This window comes from Argopecten irradians, chromosome 12 (genome assembly GCF_041381155.1).
Source record: "Argopecten irradians isolate NY chromosome 12, Ai_NY, whole genome shotgun sequence".
NCBI lineage: Eukaryota > Metazoa > Mollusca > Bivalvia > Pectinida > Pectinidae > Argopecten > Argopecten irradians.
Genome location: NC_091145.1, coordinates 15,390,782 through 15,415,081, shown reverse-complemented (window position 1 = coordinate 15,415,081; position 24,300 = coordinate 15,390,782). Strand labels below are relative to the sequence as shown.

The following is a 24,300-nucleotide window of genomic DNA, read 5'->3' as shown; positions in this document are numbered from 1 at the left end:
CTGTACATCATTTTTTTGTTAAAAACAAATATTCTTCAAGTTGATATTTCAATGGGATATTTCAATTTGTATAAGGTATACATTTTCCTTCATTGATTGAAATGTTTTTAATCATGCAAGAGGACCATAGTTACAAACACATTTAGTATCAATGTATCAACACTAGCCAAGGAAAAGTTGCAACATTATATATTTGTTGACTGAGTTTGAGGTCAACATGTGTTATGTTGAACTAGAGGACCAGACTGTTGCCTGAAGCTGACTCGGTCTAAAAATGTTTTGTTATACCCTCTTTAATTAAATACAGTAGAACTTTGATAACTCGACACTTTGCCAGAGTCATATCAAATTTATATCCCCATCAAAAATATCAATACTTTTTGATGGAAGATACAAGATTGATATGACACAAGTCAACATTTCTTGGGTGCTAACATCTGAAATTTTGGACAGTTTCCACTTTAAAAGAGTATAGGAAATACAAAGTAAATGTATGAAACTGTATTGTTAATAGGCAGAATCCTCATACACACAATGTATAATTGAGTATTCTATTGAATATTGTTTTTGCTTTTAAAAGGTGCTGTGTTGTTATTTGGCTACTTAACCATAATATCTGGTTATACTTGTGTTAACTGTTTACAATTTTTGTTTTGTAGATGCAGAAATCTTTGAAGCTGTAGCTCTGTTTGATTTCACTGGGCGTACAGAGCGTGAGCTCTCCTTCAAAAAGGGAGATAACTTGATTATTTACAACAAGATGTCAACAGATTGGTGGGAGGGCTGCTTTAATGGCAAGGAGGGCCTGATTCCAGACAAGTACATCTCTCTCAAACATCCGTACGTATATTCAATCAATTACATTTTTTTTTCTGATATCTTTTATTTTTCTACAAAAGTAATAAAGATACTAAAGATAAAAAAAATGATGATAATGGAGTTGGAAAATTCATACAAACTAATTTAATATTTGAAGAGAATTACATGCAAATGAGCATATGGTACATTCACCTCTAGTAGGACAGTTCATTAGGTGTGTGTGTGTGTGACAGTTCATTATATGTGTGTGACAGTTCATTATATGTGTATAACAGTTCATTATATGTGTGTGGGACAGTTCATTATATGTGTGTGACAGTTTATTATGTATGTGTTACAGTTCATTATATGTGTGTGGGACAGTTCATTATATGTGTGTGCCAGTTCATTATATGTGTGTGGGACAGATCATTATATGTGTGTGGGACAGTTCATTATGTGTTTGTGTGACAGTTCATTATATATGTGTGACAGTTCTGTGCTAAAATACATGCTAAGAGAGGGATTATTGGTAAACCATAATTTAGTGTTATTCAGTAGGTTATTGTATTTGCATATTACAGAGTTATCTGCCTTTGTAGGTAGATATTGATTGTGACATTATGTGTTTGCGAGTGTAACATCGTACTTTTTAGAAAAAAAGTAGTGAATTGTGCTCACAAAATAATGACGTAACAATCAATATCTAACTGCAAGGGGGGTAACTCTGTAATATGCAAAGACACAAGATACATGTAGCTTAATTTGTGGCCAGTGGCCAATAAAATATCAGAATTAAATTAAAATGAGTTTGATTCGCTTGAAATTACTCTAATTAAAATAATACTTTTTTTGCAACTATACTTTGAAATTAACATTTTCTGACTTGAACATTTGAAGTGTTTTATGAATGTTTGGAAAAGAGATAGTTTGACTATTTTGAACTCTATTTTCTAATGAAGAAGCTAACAATACATTTCTAACCCATATAGTCGTTTGCTGTCAACATCATGACCAGAAGGTATGAGGGATACTTCCGGCAACTTTGTACAAAATATAAATTTTACAAATCATAAAATTGGAACCTCTGTCAAACTCTAATTCCTTGACTCACCAAAGTAAATATAATTCATATATATAAATATCCCCATAAAATTGGCACCTCTTCCGTAATCTCACAAAATACCAATAATTAAAAATTGTAATAATTGAGACAAGTGGCACTGTTTATCAAACCTTGTATGTCTCACTCTGTAATTACTAAGTAAGATGTGCATGATAATTTGACTACATCAGATTCCCTTACCGATCCTGTATTATCTCCCTTTACCCCTTCAATTCACTCCGAGGGCTTTAACACAAGATCCACATTGTCTTTTTTCTAGAACACCATGCATGCAACAAATTGCCATTAGTGTGATTATAAAGTTCTAAAACAATTACCTGTTTCTTTCTTTGTTTAATATTGGTTTCTGAAAATCTGAAAAATTCCATAATACACATATACAACATGTATATACTGTACAGATGAAACTTTGTAACTCAAACTTTCTGTGTATCTTTAGTTATTTGAGAATAATGATACAATATAATAATATTATCTTACCACAATACAAGGGATGTTTAGCTATCATACACAGCATTTGTTTCGTGCTGTATGGTGTAGTTTGATGGTGTTGAATTCCCTATTTTTGTAGCAACTATGAAAAATGGATAACAACCTACGTCATCAATTTGGCTGTATTTTGGATAGAAAATGATTACTATGACACACCTTTTTGGCAAGGCGATACAAAACGACTGGCAGACTTTCCATCCAAAATACGACGGAGAGATGACATAGTTCTTAAGTTGTTCATGGACAAGTACTTAGTTTGATTAAACACTTTCAATGGTATCATTATCCATACAACATTTCAGTACTATACATGTAATGTGATTCACACAGGAAACTTAATGACGGCCACTTTTCATAGTGGGTATCACAAGAATAGGGAATTACATACAGTAACCTTGGATACCGGTACATCATTTGGCCTGGTACAGAGCAATTCAGCTTTGGTTTGGAAAAAAAAAATTATGACAAGAGGGCTACATGGAATATATTATTTGAAACACATCATTTCAATTTCTTTTGATTTCATTTAGAAAATTATTTTTATATTCAAAACTAATTTCAGTTAAAGTTCTTTCATGAGAAATGGAAGCTTTGTTGTTTTGGCTGAAATATTCCTATAATTAATGAAATATCATCCACACAACACTTTGATTCATGTTTAACAGTAAAATACATGATTATTAGAATCTTTCACCCTGTTGGGGGTTACACTGGAAGATCCCAATCCAAGAGGTAAGATTCCTAAGTTGATTGACAGCCTGAAAATCTGATCCAGAGGGTGGGGATCTCTTGTTTAACCAGAAAGAGGGTAATGATTCTTTTTCTCTTACCCTGTGGGTGCCTCTAACAATAATGTGTCAGCAATACAAACAAAGATATCATGGCCTGAATATTTGTTGACATCAATGTTATTGAGATGTCATTGCATTGTTGCCGTGACGTCATGATACTGTTGCCACGACGTCATGATACTGTTGCCGTGACATCATACAATTGTTGAGATCGTGCAAAGATCTTATGTAGCTTGTCTTTACCCTAGGGTGAGATAGAAAAATCCCGTAAAATTGCAGATATCCCTAGGCCTATCCAGGGTAAGAGTAAATATATATAAAGTACTGTATACATGTAGTGGCTTCTGTTTGTGGAGAATTATATGTATGTACAGCACCTGAACTTCAGTCAATCAGGTGAATATATTAATAGGTGATAACATTTTGTACATGGGAATTAAACTTTATTGTTTTACTTACAGGCCAGATGACAAGAAGAGTCACTCGGAGGATGAACGTTCCATATCGTTGTCGTCTCTGCCTGGGCGAGGTCATCAGTCAGCTAGTGGTAGTGGGGAAGACTTTACGCTGGAGAAGTCGGTATCACAGCCGAACATATCTATCAAAGACATGTCTTCATCATCATCATCAGGGATAAGTCCTGCCCCCTCCCCCCAGACAACTCCACGCTCGTCCTCCTCCTCCACCCAGGACCCTGCCCCTACTGGCGTCTGTGAGAACACGCCCATCTTGTCCATTACACCGGACGGCAGACTGGAGATGAAACGTCAGCAGTCCAACCCCGACCCCATCACCGAGGAGATAAGTGCAGACATAGACAATGCGCTCGCTGAAGTCGTGTCAGGACTCAAGTCTTTGGAAATGCAGCAACGCGGTGACAAACGTATGAGTCTGCCGCTTGTGAAGCAGAAAGCGACTCCTAAACACACACCAGATCTGGTACTGGACCTTCCTGACGGGACCAACTCCTCGCCTCAGGAAGGCAGTGGTCCAGACAGCCCCACCAATAGTACTGTCGCTGACAGGTTCGCCCAATCCAACCAAGGAACGCTCAAAAAGGCGAGCTCCATGCCGCGTAACATCAATCCCCCGACAGTTAGTGTTGGCAATGTTATGAGTGCTAGTGTAACGGGTGGAGGAGAACATATTACCTTTGACTCGTCATATCTGGCAGATCAACCCGTATTTTCTACGTTTGCACAGGGGCGTAAAGCTGTAAACCCTAACCGCTCCAAGAGTCTGACAGACCATGGTCCTGTAGAACTCAGTGTCTCAAACAAGCAGGCCCCTGTGCCTGTCCTTCCCCCTATACCAGTGCTTCCTCAGACCCACAGCATTCCTTCTGTAGTGGGTGTCACGCCGCCCCCTGTGGCAGATAAACCTAAACCCCCAATCAAAGTGAAACCCCCCGTAATGAAAAAGCCGACACGATCCCCAGAGGTTCAGCGACGCTTTCCTCCCCCCGCTCCTACACCACAGGACTAAGTCTTCCAGTGAGTTAGTGATGAATGACTGTGGAGCATTGTGAACAGCGGAATAAATGCATGCCTAGTGGACAACATGTCATGATTTTATCAGCAGTGTTGGATACGTTATTGGTCTGATACGTTAGTGGTCTGTAGTGACTTGTGAAGGACCCACGCACTGGAGTTAAAATCGTGATGACGCTGTGACAATGTGCTTGGTTTCTCAGTACAAATGTACTAGATTTGTGTACATGGATCTGAACATTTTTATGTAGGAAATATTATTACAAAATTTTATATATATTATATTATATATAGACTCATTTGAAATATCATGTGCTATTATGATTTCATGAAGCCAAATCTGTCCTAATTTGGAAAGATGCATAATATTTGTATGATTTTAAAAGACAATGCTTTATTCTAGACTGTGCCAGTCGTACTGTAGGATGAGGGACTAGAGAGAACACAAGAGTTGAAGGTCAATTCAAGGTCATACTTCAGCGACTTTCACATCCTCCCTCAGCGACAATGGCATGATCATTATGAACATTGATTACTGTGCAATATGTAAATTTTATTTCTTTGTTTGCTGCTTTGTTACTAGCTGATGAAATAGAGATGATACACTGTGTAATTAGGGGTCGGGAACTGTGCTATAAAAGGGGGTGGGAAATTGTACTTATTCATAGAAACACTTTCTGAGAGATGCACCAGAAAAGGGAAAAACGGATAGAAACTGGTAGAGGTTCAGCTGGGTCAAAACTTGATGTGCCAAAATATCATGTCATATATAGCAAGTTAGATATATCTTCACTAATATGTTCATAACGTGTTCTTCACTTAACATGTGATTCGGTAATGGAGAAAACAGATTAGATTGTAGAAACAGATCCAACAAACAGATATATCCAGATGTTCCTAGTGGCAATAGCATAACCATTAATGTTGAAAGAAACATCTTGTGTGCTATGATTTTTCAGTAATAAAAAGTTTAACAAGAAGGATCTGGTATAGCATTTAGATAAGGATCGAAGGACAATACGTCCTCGCAGTATATAGAGGCAGCCTTACCATATGGGTATATAAAAGTATGTCCTCACTATATTTTGAATGATTGTAATTACATCATCATCAGATTTTATTTGCTTCTGCTGATAAGAACTTTTAAGAGAAGACAGATTATTATACAATGCCATGTATATAACGGAGCAGTACACAATTCTGAATGTATGTAAGGCATTAGAAAGGTGCTATGTTATAAAGTTGTACAGGATAGCATCAGCCTAGGTACATAAAACTGTACAGGAAGGAATTTTCACATTTTCGGTGGACATTGTTGTAGCCATATAACTTGAAGTTGAATCCAGGAAATAATATCAAATGTGTAAGTTATATACGTATGTACACTTTCAGCCAAAAGACACACAAAAAATAGTTTTTAGTCAAAATTGATTACTTGCTATATAGTATATGAGAAAGTTGAATGCTTTACGATAACTGTAGTTATATAACCATAAATACACACTTCTCTCAAGAGCTGATAACTCATTTAATGTTGGAATACACACGTTTAACCAAAAAAACACTTATATTTCATGTAAAGAAAAGGAAATATATTCTAATTATTTACTTCAAAGGAGTATCTATAAAAAAAATAATAACCCTGTTACAAAAATTGGCACAATGGTTGTGATGGATCATATATATATATCTGAATTCACAACAGTACTGGGTTGTATATAAATCAAGGGCAACCAGGTTACTTAATACGATTTTTTCATGCAGTGACACCTGACGTCATTAACCACTGACTTTTCATATATAAAGACTATCTAGCATTTGACCATGTGATGTCCAATAAAACAGCTGCTCCAAACTGATGCATTCCGATCTGTCAGAGTTACTTCCCTTAGCTTCACTCCATCAGTAGCTCTGGCTCTGATTCCTTAAATGTCAAAAATGACTTGAGTCAGCACTTCTTGTTCTGAGAAATCTGGGTCCTATTCAATATGTAGGTAGAGAATGGACAACTTTTATTGCTGCCCTATTTACTAACTGAACATCATCCTCAGTAACCATTAGTATAATGATCTACTCCTATCATAAAGCTGAAACAAGTATAAGCCACTGTAAAACCCCACACTCAGTAAATATTTCTGACACTGGGATACAGACGATGCTGTGCACTAGTGACATCCTGTAATATCCTACCGTCATGGTGACATGTCCCACTACTCTGACACTGGGATACAGACGATACTGAGCACTAGTGACATCCTGTAATATACCATCGTCATGGCGACATGTCCCACAACTCTGACACTGGGATACAGACGATGCTGAGCACTAGTGACATCCTGTAATATACCATCCTCATGGCGACATGTCCCACAACTCTGACACTGGGATACAGACGATGCTGAGCACTAGTGACATCCTGTTATATCCCACCGTCATGATGACTTGTCCCACTACTCTGACACTGGGATACAGACGATGCTGAGCACTAGTGACATCCTGTAATATCCTACGGTCATGGTGACTTGTCCCACAACTCTGGGATACAGCGATGCTGTGCACTAGTAACATCCTGTAATATCCTACGTCATGGTGACATGTCCCACAACTCTGACACTGGGATACAGACGATGCTGAGCACTAGTGACATCCTGTAATATCCTACCGTCATGGTGACATGTCCCACAACTCTGACACTGGGATACAGACGATGCTGTGCACTAGTGACATCCTGTAATATCCTACCGTCATGGTGACATGTCCCACAACTCTGACACTGGGATACAGACGATGCTGAGCACTAGTGACATCCCGTTATATCCCACCGTCATGATGACTTGTCCCACTACTCTGACACTGGGATACAGATGATGCTGAGCCCTAGTCACATCCTGTAATATCCTACCGTCATGGTGACTTGTCCCACTACTCCGACACTGGGATACAGACGATGCTGAGCACTAGTGACATAATATCCCACCGTCGTGATGACATGTCCTACTACTGTCATTTCTCACACTTCCATGTATAATTATTTTTTTACTTACCTATGTTGTTTTAGTCAAGTTTCACTGTACAAGATTTCTTACTGAAAACCTGTTTACTTATGTAAATGTCTGTTCAGATGAATATGTTAGTGGATGTGCATTATCGTTATACAATTTCAACATTATTTGGTGAAGATTTAACCAAGGTGCTTAATTTTATCATCTTTTATATAAATTGTATACAATAGCCTGTGTGTAGTGTTACCGTAAGCATCTCATCAGATGTACATGTACTAGAACTCTGTACAATTTGTAACTCAAGAGATTTGTAGAGAACTTGTACAAATACTTTGTTCTCTTATAGTATTTGTCACTTTCTATGAAAGTTAATTATATATGTAACATTTTATATACCTTAACATCAGTAAATGATATTTAAAATGATAAAGATATACAATAGCCTTATAAATTATAAACAATGGTATACCGACAGAATGAAGGGAAGTAACTCTGATAGATGAGAATTTCTATTTTCGATATTCTTGGTTATTGTCCAAGATACTTATGATATCCCAAATGAATTTTATTATCCCATTTACTTTGATGGAATTGAACATTTAGTATCACATGAATTTGTGTTGGAATATAAGGATGTTAGTTTGTAAGTGTTGTACCTATTTTGTGTTAAGAAGTGTCCAGATTGTCGTTATCGAGGGTCCACTGTAGTGTCCTAAGTGTCCGGATTATCGAGGGTCCACTGCAGTGTCCTAAGTGTCCGGATTATCGAGGGTTCACAGTAGTGTCCTAAGTGTCCGGATAACCGAGGGTCCACTAGTGTCCGGATTATCGAGGGACCTCTGTAATGTCCCAAGTGTCCTGATTATTGATGGCCCTCTGTACATGTATTATCCTAAATATCCGGATTATCAAGGGTCCTCTGTAATGTCCTAAGTGTCCAGATTGTCGATGGTCCTCTGTATTATCCTAAGTTTACAGATTATTGAGGGTCCTCTGTAATGTCCTTGATGTCCGGATTATCTAGGGTCTTCTGTAATGGCTTAAATGTCTGGTTTATAGAGGTTCCACTGTAGTGTCCTAAGTGTTCGGATTATCGAGGGTCCAATTAAGTGTCCCAAGTGTCCAGATTATCTAGGGTCCACTTTAGTGTCCTAAGTGTCCAGATTATCTAGGGTCCACTGTAGTGTCCTAAGTGTCCAGATTATGTAGGGTCCACTGTAGTGTCCTAAGTGTCCAGATTATCTAGGGTCCACTTCCAGATTATCTAGGGTCCACTGTAGTAAGTGTCCAGATTATCTAGGGTCCACTTTAGTGTCCTAAGTGTCTGGATTATCGAGGGCTCTCTATAGTGTTGTTTGTCATTAATTGGACCATTAATTAAGGGTATATTTGTCTCTTCCTCTGATTTTGATCAGCTGGTTTTAATGATACTGTTTTACTATGATCCTTCTTTTATAAACAGTATTCAGATTGTAAAGTGATTCATTAAGTTTTACTAATGTGACATACCACAAAACATCTTATCAACATCTTGCTACATAGTATGGACGAAGTCTGTGAAAGAGTGTATGAATTTTTGGTACAGTTATTTTTTTTTTTTTGTAGTGTACTACTATAACCCAGCTTTCTTTCGCCTTTATTCAATTTTGCAATTTCAGAAAGATTACCATTCATAGATTTAAAACTTGAATAGCAACCTTAGATAAAGGTGATATAGATATTAATTCGCTGAGATAAACTTTAGCGAATTCACTGGGTTCACATTTGGTTTGCGAAAGAAAGCTGGTTTACTGTATACAAGTGTAATACATGTATCATGTTGACATACTGTTGATTACAAGATGAGGATTACTAATGGACATCATCATCAACTGTACATTGAAAAAATGCTCATCGTTTTCTCTCATAAATTATATATATGTATAATGTGCTTTTAATCATGGATTCATGGAATAAACAGATCAAATAGACAAAGTTGGTGTGGATTTTTTGTTTGATATAATTATGGATTCACTATTATTTTCCATTGTTCTCTTTGCACTGCATTTCATTCAGTTCAAAGTTTTTAAGATGTACAATGCATTAGGGCAAAGATATTCATGGTCTGGAATGTGCTTATAACATATTTACTTGTCCAGCTCTAGTTTTGAGATGTGTCAGGATTAGGAGAAAACATTTAGAGGAAAGCTTCCATTGTAATCAAGTGCATCCTGAATGAATACTGGTACTTCACTTCACATAACCAAACGTTTTGTATCCTTTGGCATAACTAAATGAAGCAGAAACAGAGAAAATAAACAAAGCTGTTTACATGTAATTCATGTTTATTTGATCAATGTGAATGCAACAAATATGACAGGTGGGAAATGCTATCTACATGTGTGAGGGACATTTGGCAGGTATAGACATCACAGGTAATGTTTTTGAACACGGGCTAGGTTGACCAACAATCACACAAAGTGGTACATATAACAGTATGGAAGCTCACAGTGGCACATCTCATCACTAACATTTCCCTTCAATATGAAGGCATTACATTTCTCTTGGCAATGTAAAACTCTAAACCAGAGTTTTTATTATCTTTCATACAGAAAAAGACTTCATCGTGTCTCCAACCATAGCTTGCTTACAAAGGTAATCAATGACATTAATGAAATAAATCAAAAATACTTACAATGGGTAACTCATTTCTCTTGTCTAAAATTGCATCTGAAGAAGAATTTTTTTCCATAATGCAAACCTTTCATCTAGTATATCTAAAACTTCAACTATGAAGAACACAGAGGAATGTTAAAAAATTAATTAATGAATCATTTAATTTACATGAATTTTATGGCCATGTAACCTCAATGGGTGAATTACAATGTGTTCATATGAATAATAAAGTTGTAGTTGAGAGAGACAATTCTTATACTAGTACATCATTATTGTTGAAATGAAAATTAGTGTACATCAATCTCCAATTTATGGTAATTACTTTATGTAAAGATAGCCTTTACTGAAAAACCCAGGCAGTTCAGATACCAGAACATCTCAATATGACACAGTTTGATATCAATGAATAGACATAAAGCCAGGATTCTGAAACAGCATATTGTATTTGTGACTGAATGAACAGACCACAGTGTATACATATTGGTATGAAAATGTGTATAAGATACTCTTGATCAATAAAATACATTGAAGGAACCAATATTTTTAACTCAGAATGAACACATATACCTGTGCAACAAAACCAGTTGCAAACAAGTATGTAACGAGTTCAGATCTACAAAAAAACAATTACTAATAACAAGACAAACATATTCTCTTCATTTAAAATCTATTCAAAACAAACATGCTGTAAAATACTCTAATCTAACCTTCTCATCATAAACTTAAACAATGAAAATAAACATTCAGTTCCTGAAGATAACAAACGCACTGTTATCTCACATATTAAGAATTGTCATGGCTACTTTATGAATTTGGGTGATATAAAGGATTGACTAAAATTATTCTGTCATTGCATTTTACAGAGTTAGCTCCCTTGTGGGTAGGTATCAATAGTTAAGTCGTTATTTTGTGAGCGCAATTCATGTTGTTTTCTCCGAAAAGTGTGACATTACACTCTCAAACACATGACGTCACAGTCAATACCTACCCGCAAGGGCAGACAACTCTGTAATATGCATATACAGAATAGGCATAGTTAGGCTACATTCGTAAATGAAATTGTAGTGGTTAACACTTGCTAGTTTGTGTTGACACTTCTGTTATATTATCTTTTACAATCATTTGTATACCTGTTGGTAACTATATTACATATATCAATATAGTTTAATTATGAACATAACGCTGTATGATGGTATGAATAGGAATAATGGTAATACTTAATACCTTGAACTCTCCCTCTCCCTCTCTCTCTCTCTCTCTCTCGCTCTCTCTCTTGCTATTACATTTATTTTTGTGACAGATGATTTTCATTTATAGAGAACAGAAAGTAAATAACAATATCAGACAAAACACAGAAACATTTCATTCCTACACACAACTCTCATTCTTTTGCCATACCAGTTTTCTGCACTTTGATAACTTTAAAAGCATATCATTCTTATGCAGCTACTTATAAAAGACTATTTTGTATGTTCAGATGAATAATTGTTTTGAAAAAATCCATATACATATGTATCCTGAAAAGCTACCTATTTCCATATATTTCTAAACTTGGTCAGAACCAAATAACAATCTCCTCACCCTAACAGTTCTGAGGTTTTGTGAACCTATGTGTAAATACCATATTGACCAAACAAGAGACCATGCTCCTAATGAAAGTTCTATTTTATCCCAAAAACAATCCCATATACTATATACTGCATTTAAACACCTATGGCACTCCAGGACTCTTAAACAAGTATTATTATTAACTATGGATGGATGTCCTTAATATTATTTTTATGTATTTTTTATTCTTCGGGAAATTTATTCAGTATTTTCATATAATTAGTTATCTGATATTGATGATGACCACCTGACTTGTAAGATGTCACAATCTGAACCTAATTACACCATAGGTGATATGTCTAATAAAAATGCAGATTTTTCATGCTTACTTGAATATATAATATTTTTCTAATGCAGAAAATAGTTTTCAATGGAACTTATAATTAATACCCTAATATATAATTATTTCAATGTATCAAAATACTATATTATGTATAGGTTTCATTATCTTTCAGGAGAGGAAGTACCATTGCAATCTCAGAGGGTATTTTTCTTTACTATTTGTATGCTATCTAATGTAATTTAACCCCAATCAGGCAGTACCACAGCTACGTTTAACCGACAGAAGCTACAGGGTACCACCCGATATTGAGACCCCTGATTATATATGCATATTTGGCAGCAAAAATTAAACCTTAAAATCCCACAGTACACAATTTGTCAAAATTCTGTATACAGGTGTGGTCTTTTTTTGCTTTTTTGCAGGTCACAAATTTTGGCAATTTTACTTTTTTCCCCATTTCAATGTTCAGAGTTCACTTTTTTTACGGTCATCACAGATATAGTTTGTATGAATAGTAAACAACAGTAGGCCACTAACAATCAACAATCAGACCACAACACCATCGCTCTACTGTAAACCAACAACTCTCACAGGTTACGAAATTTTCACAATTTTGCACACAATTCTTGAGATTTTAATCACTGCGGACACTGTTAAAGCAACGATATCATTGTAGAACCAGAAGACTTCAGCTAAATTAAATAGCAACTAAAATGTAGGTACTGTATTCAACCCAATAAGTACCCATGTCCTTATTGCCCAAGTCTGATTGCCCAGGCATGAATAAAGATCAAAATTACACAAAACTATAGATTTGTTTTATTAGCAACTTTTCATTCTTTCAATTTTCTAAACGCCCTGGGCAGTTATTGGGTCGAATATGGTATCTACACAAAAGTTAAGTCACTGTGAAAAGGATGGTTTACAGTATTTAGCTTCACTAGTATATAACCAAAGACAGGGAAAGTGATTTTACCATGCTGCATCTAATACAGTGCAATTAATCTACTTAGATTTTAACTTTAAAATACAAAGCATGACAAGATCACTTAAAATACCACCATGTAGTTTTCAAATAAAAAGGGGGAATTTTTGGAATTTTTTAAGATCTGATTCATTTGAGATATCACAGAGCATGCATGCATGACAACGACAATTCTGGCAAGATGTATTAATTCTATGTGCTAATTATAATGAATTTAGCTTTTTATACAACCATACTTGTGCAAAATACCCTAAACCTACATAAATCCTTTTGGCCCCACATACATGTGCAAAGTGATTTCTGTGATTTCATATTGGCCTGTTTTCTGGCAGGGATAATTCCTTTTAAAACAAATCTATATTGAGGTAAAATGTATTGTCTTGATCCAGATTCATCAACATTAAATTATTCTTTAACATACAATTCTCCATACAAATACATTACAGAAGATTTTAAAGTTGCTCCACCACTGACAAATGGTATTTTTCTCTATCAAAAACAGGAGCAGACAATACAGTATTTTTCTTCAGTTGCAAAAGTTAATTACTTTACACTATTAATACCTTTGAAAAATTTGAGCTTATTCTACTTCAAGATACAAATATCAAAAATAATTAATTGCATCCTGAAACAAGAGATCTTAGAGGGATCTTAGCACCCACCAAAGAATGATCTACCTCTGACAATGGAAAGAGGGGTCTTTTCTCTGCTTTTCAAACTTTTTCTACATATTACTACATATGAAATTTGAGAAAGATCCTTTCAGTACTTTCTGAGATATATAACAAACTTCAATTATTAAAATCCAAGATAGCTACCAGTTGGCCGATCGATACAAAATACAATATGCACAATTAAGGTCCTTGGGGAACCTATATATAAAATTTGAAACAGATCGCTTCAGTTCTTTCTGAGAATTAGCGGTAACAAACTTCAATTATCAAAATTCAAGATGGCGGCCTGTCGTCAATTTTGTTGACCGATCATCCCAAAATATAAAATGCACAAGTAGACCCCTAGAGGAACCTGCACATGAAATTTGAGAAGGATCCCTTCAGAGAATTAGCAGCAACAAACTTCAATTGTCAAAATCCAAGATGGCGGCCTGTCTGCCATCTTGTTGAAAGATCGGTCCCAAAATGCAATATGTACAACTAGAGTTCTAGGGAAACCTACATGTGAAATTTGAGAGAGATCCCTTCAGCACTTTCTGAAAAATAGCGGTAACAATCTTCAACTATCAAAATCCAAGTTGGCCGCCTGTCGGCCATCTTGCTGACCGATCGGTCACAAAATGACAAGAATAGTTAATGGATGGACTGACGGACGGACGGCAGGAAAACGGACCATGAATGAAAGGCGATTTGAATAGCCCACCATCTGATGACAGTGGGCTAAAAATTCCCTGGCACTATGTCCTACATGGAATGAAGTATTGATTGCACATGCACCAAAACAAAATGAATTATACACACAATTAAATACCAATTATTGTTAAAATGATGAGTATCGTTTATGCTTTGTTGGCGGTGGGGCATCTTTAAAGTAAAAAAATTTGACAGTAAGTTAAGGAACTTACATTAACTTACTTCTGTAATCTTTTTCTAAGGAGAATCATTAAAGCTAAGGAATGCTGATGAAACTGGACTCTGATGGGGTTATACCCAATACATATGGTTAAAATGGGAACTCAAAATATTCAATTTATATCATTACATTCTTAGTACATTTTCATTAAATCACTAAGCCATTAAAAATCAAGACTCCTTGCACAAAATCAAAACTGAACTTCAATACTAAAATAGATAATTTCTAACAGTTCTTTAACCAATTTTGTGACAAAAAGTCTTTACCTCTAAACAAGTTTCTTATATTCTACTTGTAGCAACAATTGATCACAATACAGCACATCCTTTAATACCCAGATCACAGACTCAAGGAGGGAGCTTGTACAGGCATTGCCTGCAGCTTAATATTTAGCTTAAAATCTTATTATTTAAAAAAAATAAAATGCTTTAAAAAGAAACAAAATCAAAGACCTGTTCAGAGTCTAACTTGAACTGTTCTCTTCTAGATCCACTAGAATATTGTAACTCTTCTGCTTCCAGAAGTTCTTCCCTCTGTAAAGTGGAAGATCTTTGAAGACTTGCTACTTAGAAGAGCACAAGTTGAGCTGGCCCTGAACAAGTCTCTTTTGTAAAACTTGCATATTTCTTACATGCAGTTACCAACTCATACACACACATCCGTATGGCATCCTTTGGACGAAGCACCAAGTGTAGCACTAAAAGTTGATATATACAGTATTTACAACCTGTCACTCTCTATCCATTCACAAGCTTATACCACTGTATGGCCACCAACCTCTCAGTAAAGCTTAAATATAGGAATGGCTGTAACATTTATCTTTAGTTTACTTATCTGTTCATACAAATGTTAACATACACAGTACTACGTATTTTAAAGAACATGCAATATTTCAATTTAAATTTTAAAAACGAATAATGTCAAATGATTATAATCAATCAAGATGGAGTTAATTTGTTGGTGAATTATGTTATATTACAATGTATGAATTACTGAAGCATCATGTCGGATAGATGATGCTTAAAGAGAAAACAATTCATATCCTATAAGCTCCACAAATGTTTTGCCTTTTTTTCTGTATCTTTTAATATGAAAATGAATTGAATGACGAATTAAAATAGTTTAAGCTTCATAAATGTTTTGATTTTTTTTTTCTGCATCTTTTCATATTAAAATGAATTGAATGATGAATTTAATAGTTTAATATTGTCTAACAAGCACACTGGGAATCTAAAGAAAACAGAATACTATTTGATAATCATACCCTCAGAAAATCAATAAAACAGCAGCCCAAGGGCCTTAATAATAGTCATCTGAAAATATTGGCACCGGTTGAATAAGAAATTAAATTTAGTTGAATTATACATGTTTTAAATATGATCACTTTGCATTGGCATGTATGTTGGAGTTTGGACCAACAGTACAATGCTTTTGGGAGAGTTGTAAAGATAACTACACTTCTTGAGCTGCCCTTCCTTTAAAATTCATACAAATTTTCAGCACCAGTAATAAACTAGAAGAACCTTTAAAATGAGTTTTATAGATGGCAGCCATCTTGAATTTCGGATAGCCTTGAAAAATAATAGCCTTGAAAAATAACATCACTTGTTCTTGAAGAAAAATGTCAGGATCATTTCGGGAAAGTTTCAGTTCAATCCTACTGATGGAACTTGAGGAGTTTAAGATGTTAAAAGTTATGTACGGTTGATGGCAGACAGCATTCGACGAATGACGGCAGACGAAGCATGATGTCATCTTGACATATTCAGTAGATCCCTGTTTCACTCTTTGAACATGTACAGCATGCATAGAAAGATATCACATGTATAACACTGAAAAAATAATTAAAAAACAAAATACTGGTATGAATCCTTGTGTCTTTTACCTTGAACAAAAACTGAAAGGTTGTCGCATAAAATACTTAAAAACACCTTAAACTGTATGTTTCTGCTAGAAACTTGGATTAAAACTAGTAAAAGATCAGGAAAATGTGGTAGATATTACCAGACATGATTGATGAACATCCATACCAGCACTTTCAAATTCGTCCTCTTTCGTACCTTAAAGTTTTTAAACATTGTTGTCTCAAACTTATTAGTTCTCAATATCAAAATTTTAAATTTCATAACATACTGCAATTAACATAATTCTATTAACTTATGACCTATTTGATAGAGGTTTCAAAACATAATATTTTAAATGACCTATTTGATAGAGGTTTCATAACAAAATATTTTAAATATGATTTTCATGAGTCAATACATTATATATATATATATATAACTTATGGTCTATTTGATAGAGGTTTCAGAACATAACACAATGATTTTCATGTGATGGTGCAGTAGATTCTATTATTTTAACTTACGATCTATTTGATAGAGGTTTCAGAACATAACACAATGATTTTCATGTGATGGTGCAGTAGATTCTATTATTTTAACTTACGATCTATTTGATAGAGCTTTCAGATAAAGATGCTATGATTGTTATATCTCAGTATGTAGCTATATAGGATGCTTTTCTGAATATCTAAAATGTCCACAGGATCATAACAAGTCTGGCAGTGTGATTGTTAAACTAAAATAACCAGGCACTTCATAGAGATCAATGTAAATGATCAGTAACTTGTCATGGAATTGGCCAGAAAAAATTCTATCTTGTTTCCAGCTTGCGAAGTTTAGCTGGACTGCAACTTGGAGAGCCTGACAGAATCCGTTTTGATCGTCGCATTGGTTCCACCGACTTGGAAGGACTTGGCGAACGTGAATTCACATCTGAGAGACTTAAAATCAAATCCTTTTTAGCATTTCCCACATTGCTTTTCAGAAGAACTCTCACTGTTGGTAGGCCTAGCGTTTTCTTTGGGGACTCGCTTTGTGTGTGAATAGAAACACCTGGGGACTCTGACCGGGAGGCCCTGAGAATGCGTCGCTGTGCTGACAAGCTTTCAACTGTTGGCAGTGTGTCTCTGACAGGAGAAAGACTAACATCATTACAGCTGCCTGGAAAAGAAGAGGCAGGTGAGAGAGGCAGAATAATGTCATTGGCTGGGATATCTTGTAGAGATCCAAGCAAACCTGACTTGTCCGTTTTACCGGCAGTCACATGGCTTTCTAGTTTATACACATTGTCTTTACATGTTGATGTGGACCGTGTACGTCGCATCTCTGGCTGCAATTCCTCAGACTGACATTTCTTTGGTGATGGAAATCCTTTCCCATTCAGTCTGTTTGAACTTGTTTTGGTCGTTGAGGTTGGAGAAGGGTAGATTTTGTGATCAATGTCTGAACCAGGAGAAGAGAGACAGCTACAGGGAGATATATCTGGTGACCTCCCCATAACAGAGGATGCGTACGGATTAATCTGGAGAGGCATGTTTACTGGTAATGTTGAACTCTTGACAAGTTTAGCTCTACTGTCAGTACTTGGAGATACAGATGGACTCCGAAACACTTGGCCAGGTGTCGGCTGACAATGTTTTCTCCTTCTGCATTCCATACAACACCCTGACTTCCATGACTCTTCATCAGAAGATATTGATAAAAGAGAGATGTCGTCATCTGACCGTGACTGAGGATAGGCAGGCAGATCTAGTACACAGCTGAAAGGAGCATTCCAAGCTTTGGTCTTACCACTCGGCACAGATTGTTGGTCTTTCTCACATGATGCTAATTTTTTATTGCCTTTCATAGAGGCTGCTTTGGCAGCAAAGTCCTTGTCCCCATACATAACACCGTACGAAGAAGCATCAGTGATCAGACTCCTATACAGGGTGAGCTTCTGTTTGGAGACCTCGGCATTCACTTGTTCAGACACAACATTAGCGAGAGACAGTGCAAGATTACCCTTACTCCCAGATCTCCTCTTCAGCCCAAGTAAACTGTCTATATCCTTGGACATGAGAAGAGGCTCCCGGGGAAACACAGACTCCTCCTCAACTGATGCAGTTTTGACGCCCTTCAACTTGTTGTACATGAACCGTGATAACCATCGCTGCAGCTCTTTGTCATTCAATCGCTTCAAGGACACTTTACACTGTGGTAGACTTTTTAGCAGCTTGTAACTGGACTTGTTTAATCCCGTTCTCACCCGTCGGAAACGTTCTCTCTTCTGTCTGCTATTGAATGGATACTCGTGTGTATAATTACCCACGTTTTTCTTTCTAGGCTTATACGTCACTGGGAATGTCACAACTCTGTGTCTTAGTTTACCGAGGGTGTCATTTTTGACTGGGGTTTTACAGAACTGTTCAGCATTAGGTATAACCAACAGATTACTTTCACTGTGTATATGTTTCTGTATCCTCTGGCCTAGAAGTGAAGACAAATCAATATTGAGAAGTGACTTCCCCTTCTGTACCGACCCGCCTTCCCCTTCCTCACAATTCCCACTTGACACACTTTCATAATCACTATCGATAGGTTCGGAGTAACTCAAACGCTTTTTAGACGTTGCTGCACTGTCATCTCGACTGAGTTGAGAGATGAGTGACTTAGGGGTGCGCGGTGTAGTTGGTGACATTGGCTCATCAAGATCAATTTTCTCACAATCAATCTCCAGACTATATCTGTGTTTCGCTCTAATCTTTTCAGCTTTTCTCTGAGGAACAAGGTTGACCAGTTTGATAAACGTATCCTTTGACGGCCTAACATTTTTTTCTGAGAACAACATTTTTGGGTTAGGACTGATGGCTGGAGGTCCCTGTGAGGGAAGGCTCTGACGTGGAGGTGTGCTGACAGCTTGTAAAGTAGGAGGACGATCAATACATTTCTCTTGATGTTGACGCATCTCATCACAACCTAGGAACTCTTTTTCACAGAAAAAACACACGTAGATCTCAGCATATGGCTTGACATTGTATTTCATTTCTACAAAAAAAAATATTGATGATAATTTGAACAAGTACAAAATCAGAAATCATTATGTTCGACAAAATTGTTGCAAAATTCTGAATTTCACCATACTTAGAATTAACGTGTCATGAATAAGATATTGGCACTGCACTAATTAAATAGAAATGTTGTTTACAAAATAAATACTTTTGATTGAGTTGTGGTTTTCTCTATTTCTAAACTTTTCCATTAAATGAAGTTTCAATTTAAATATTCAGCTTAAACAAAGACATTGACATTTACCTTTTCCTGCTTTCAACCTTGATGCATGCTGAATGTATGACTGAATCATCGGATAGGTTTTCTGAAAATGATTTAATGCTTCATTTAAGTAATTTCTTTTTTGTTAAATTTTAGAGTGATAACATTGTATTAAATGTAAAATAAAACAGGAAATTCTGTCCTGGACTTAATGGGATGTACTAATTGTTATGTTATATCTTTTATTTGATGTTTAATAGATATATCTAAAAGTCAAATAAAGAAATGGTTTAGAGATGGTTATTTGCTGTTATCATTAACGACTTAAAGCAGTCAGCTTTTCAATGTTTTATCTTCATTTGTAAACTTTTAAGTGGATCGAGTCTCAATCATCACAGAAAATCATTCAACAATATCTTATAACATTCTGAACACCAAACTCTGTAGTCTAAAAGCTTTAAAAATCATTATTATGATAGAAATTACTGAGTATTATTATTATTATTTTTTTGGGTTTTTTTTTTTTTGTTTCAATGTATACTGACCGAGCTGCGAGTTTTGGTCTTGGCTTGTGAACGCAGCGAGCTTTCCTGGCCCATATGTTTATAACAGCTTTTTACCACATTCCTCAACATGTCTGTCAACACAGTCTGAGAAAGAAAAGGTTTTTATTGTCTTTAATTTGTTGATCAAAACTGATTTTTCTTTAATTTTACTGACATTTTTTAAAATTGTTTTATAAGCTATTAAATTGATAATACGGACAACTCCCACCTCCCATTCCACGAGGGACCAGGGCAGCATTTAAGCATTGAACATCTTTCAGTTGGCATTCATATTGGCTATGAATGCCAACTGAAAGATGTTCAATGCTTATATTTACATTTGGTTACAATTTTATGATGAAATCCAAAGGGATTTTGCATCTATAATGAAATAATGATTCATTTTCATCAAGGATATAATGACGTCATAATAATTAAGCGCTTGAAGTTCATTTTCATCAGATATATATGACGTCTAATAATTAAGCTTGTGTTTATCAACTGTGTTTGGTAAGGTTACATTGGACTGCAGTGAAAATGTAAATAAACTACTAATTTCATTTGGATACATATACACTTATTCTCCATGTATGGATATATTTAGATGTTAAATTATACATGTACAGTGTATATGATAAACTTTGAAATGCTTAAAAATATCTAAACCACTCGACCACTAATAACAAACAAGGTCTTGCACTTCAAACTGTACAGAAACCAAGTCTATTTCAGGAATCTGAAAAAGAACATTTACAAGGAATTAGAGTTGTTAGATATATATGTTTGGTACTAACTTCCTGCTGAGCTATGTCTGTTTTTGTGTCACTCCATGGAATATCTGTGGGCCACCAATCTGGCTTAACATCCTTCCCAGCCAAGTCAGCCGTCTTTCCTTGAATCAATGTGGTAAGGTAGGGAATGAGGTCACGCAACTGACTCTAAAACAAAACAACGAAATAAACGTTTGGAGCTGGACTACAAATGTCTAGGTAGTGGCTTTCACATAATTTTTAGATGACAGTGCCATATTCAAACATAACATAGTTTGTAACACAAAATGATGTGAAAAATATTACACTTTTGCTTTTATTTACAATTATTTCTTGTTTGGTAACAGTTATTTGCAAATATTTACATTTTCCCTTCACTCTGCCCCAATGAAACTTATAAACTCCATTAATCACTTCATTTCCCAATGAAGATTCTGGCCCACATACAAACATCTGAATGGCATGAAAATACATTTTGACATTGTTTATGGTGACTGTTTACGATGGTGACTATGTTTTATACGCCACTTTAGTTTTGAATGAACTTTCATCGATAAGCCTTAAAGGCCTAAATATAATTATGAACTTTCACCAATGCTGAGGCCTAAATATTATTACGAACTTTCACCGATGAGGCCTTAATATAATTACGAACTTTCACCAATGAGGCCTAAATATAATTACGAACTTTCACCGATGAGGCCTAAATATGATTATGAACTTTCAGCGATGAGGCCAATATATGTTTAAGTATGAGTAATATATTTTGTAGTACACCGGCAGAAACCCTTGATCAAGTGTTCTTATACATCATCAGTACTATATATGCAGACTATTTTGAAGAATAAACATACTTTGAGAAAACGCTGACATAGGCTCAAGTCCCCCTTGGAAACAACGCTGAACATTGAACATGCCCAATGCAGTGTAATCATCAATATTTCAAGTCAATGTTTCTTTTCTTACTTTATTTAGAAATTCTAATCACAAAACTCCAGTTAACAATGAAGTTACCAAATTTCAAGAACATCACAAAAGTGTTTCAATGATCTGTGACTACATCCGACTAACACAATTTATCGAGCTCCAAAAGTATCATATTATTTGACTGTATCGAAAATACCATTGACACATGATCAGTTTCAAACCAGGTTTAATTACTGTGAGTGGTTTTCATTGATTAAAATACAGATCCTTACAATCATTGCGTTCCACAGAGGATCTGACAAAATCCCATAAGGGGTCATGTTCGGATCTGGATGACCTTTGCCCCACAGTACATATATACAATTTTGCCCAGAATTACATTGTTGTTGTGCTGTTTGGCGGAGATGACTTCGTACACAAAAATATTTCGACAGCTTTTTCACAAAATTTTGTCCCCATATAACATTCAAGATTCTGGCAGCAGCAATTTGATTGGCCATTTCCAAAGGTCACCTGGACATGACCCCTAATGGGATGTTGTCAGATCCTCTTATCCAACGCAGTGATAATAAGGATCTGTATTTTAATCAGATTGGTGGTATTTATAATATAAGTTACAAATAAGTAACTGTTTAGCAAGGTGAGTATTTGAAGCAACAATAAATATACTGTACAATAACTGGTACAATATTGCAAATTTGTATAATATTTAAATAATATAACAAATACATAAAATTGTGTTTTTTTCAACTGTGAGAATTTGAAATTTGTTGATATAAATATAATGATTGATCGTTGATAATCAATTCTGTTGCTTGCATTGACTGATGAAGATGTTAATCTCATGCAAATGGACCAGTAACTGCTTCACAGTTCACTTCATTTGCACACAATTAACTTCCTTGTTCAGTCATTGTAAGTAACTAAATTGACAATCAATCCTTAAAGATGCTCCACCGCCAAGAGAGTATAAATGATATTCATTATTTGAACAATAATGGGTGTTTATATATATGCCTAATTAACACAAAAAATAATGTAAAATAATTTGTTTTGCCTGTGGTGCATGCGCAATCAGTACTTCATTCTATGTAGCATATAGTGACACAGAATTAATTATTTATAACTTGAAGTAAAAATTAGAAGCTCAAACTTTTCAATGGTGGTAATGGTGTGAGTAAGTTACTTTTGTGACTGAAGAAAAATACTAAATCGTCTGCTCCTGATTTTGATAGTGAAAAAATACCATTAATCAGCGGTGGAGCATCTTTAAATGAACTTAAATATCCAGTTATTCAGAAACCAGGACCTTAATAAGCATATTATCAATAATGATGAAAATAAAACAATATCTTGAAAAGATTAAGATATTTACCAGAGACATAGAGTCGATCGAGAGATGAGGGAGTTGAGGAATTTGACATGCCTCTGCAGAATATGGGTGTGTTCCAAACTTTGTATCTTCTGGCATTCTGCTTCTTTTCTACAAAATAGAAAATGTACAAACATGTTTTTCATCATAGAGCTGTTAGAAGTCTAGGCAAAATTCAGATAATTACAAAAGACATATTATTTCAAAAAGAATAAAACTTACAATACTTAGAAATAAAAGAATTTGAATACTTAAACATGTAATTTGATATTTATTAGTATGAAACTAAGATGATAATACTTATGAGCCGTAAGCTTAAAGTTAATAATCATTACATTATTTCATTGCAGAAAGAAGTTATGTTAATCCATGCTATAGTATAATATCAATGCATACATTGATAGACTTTCCAGGAAGTAGTGTAAAAACTTCCTTGCTGACTTATAATTAGTTTACATTGAAGACACTTAATCCTTTCACAATGGAGTTCTAGAGCATGCTGTAAACATACTTAACCAAAACCCAGATAAGAAATTATATTAAATGGTTTTCATCCACTATTTTCCAACTTAATGCTGATTTATATTAATTAACTTCCCCCAAAATATTTCAATGCTGAAATAAAAAATTCAAAAGATATTTTACCTTTTTCTATTATTACAATGCTGATTTTGTAGAAACTATTTCAATTAGTCTTATACATCCAAAATTACATGTTAAATGGTCATTTTACGGAATTCAGGCTTCATCATCTGTGGCTGTGACTGTATAGG

At 35.2% G+C, this 24,300-nt stretch overlaps 2 protein-coding genes across 8 annotated transcripts in view; one reads left to right on the top strand and one right to left on the bottom strand.

Moving 5' to 3' along the window:
- LOC138336198 (SLIT-ROBO Rho GTPase-activating protein 1-like) overlaps positions 1-7,115 on the top strand; it is a 93,599-nt gene extending 86,484 nt beyond the window's left edge. For all 6 annotated transcript variants that reach the window (XM_069285560.1, XM_069285564.1, XM_069285565.1 and 3 more), the window contains exons 18-19: positions 660-840; positions 3,669-7,115. In XM_069285560.1, the coding sequence (XP_069141661.1) occupies positions 660-840; positions 3,669-4,692 (1,205 nt within the window). In that variant the 3' untranslated portion in view covers positions 4,693-7,115. The remainder of the gene's footprint in view (positions 1-659; positions 841-3,668) is intronic.
- A 2,890-nt stretch (positions 7,116-10,005) lies between these two features.
- The window catches only part of LOC138336195 (uncharacterized), a 34,779-nt gene continuing 20,484 nt past the window's right edge, over positions 10,006-24,300 (bottom strand). For both annotated transcript variants that reach the window (XM_069285544.1, XM_069285545.1), the window contains exons 2-6: positions 23,531-23,638; positions 21,253-21,396; positions 20,459-20,563; positions 19,956-20,016; positions 10,006-19,688 (exon numbers count right to left, since the gene is read on the bottom strand). In XM_069285544.1, the coding sequence (XP_069141645.1) occupies positions 17,473-19,688; positions 19,956-20,016; positions 20,459-20,563; positions 21,253-21,396; positions 23,531-23,638 (2,634 nt within the window). In that variant the 3' untranslated portion in view covers positions 10,006-17,472. The remainder of the gene's footprint in view (positions 19,689-19,955; positions 20,017-20,458; positions 20,564-21,252; positions 21,397-23,530; positions 23,639-24,300) is intronic.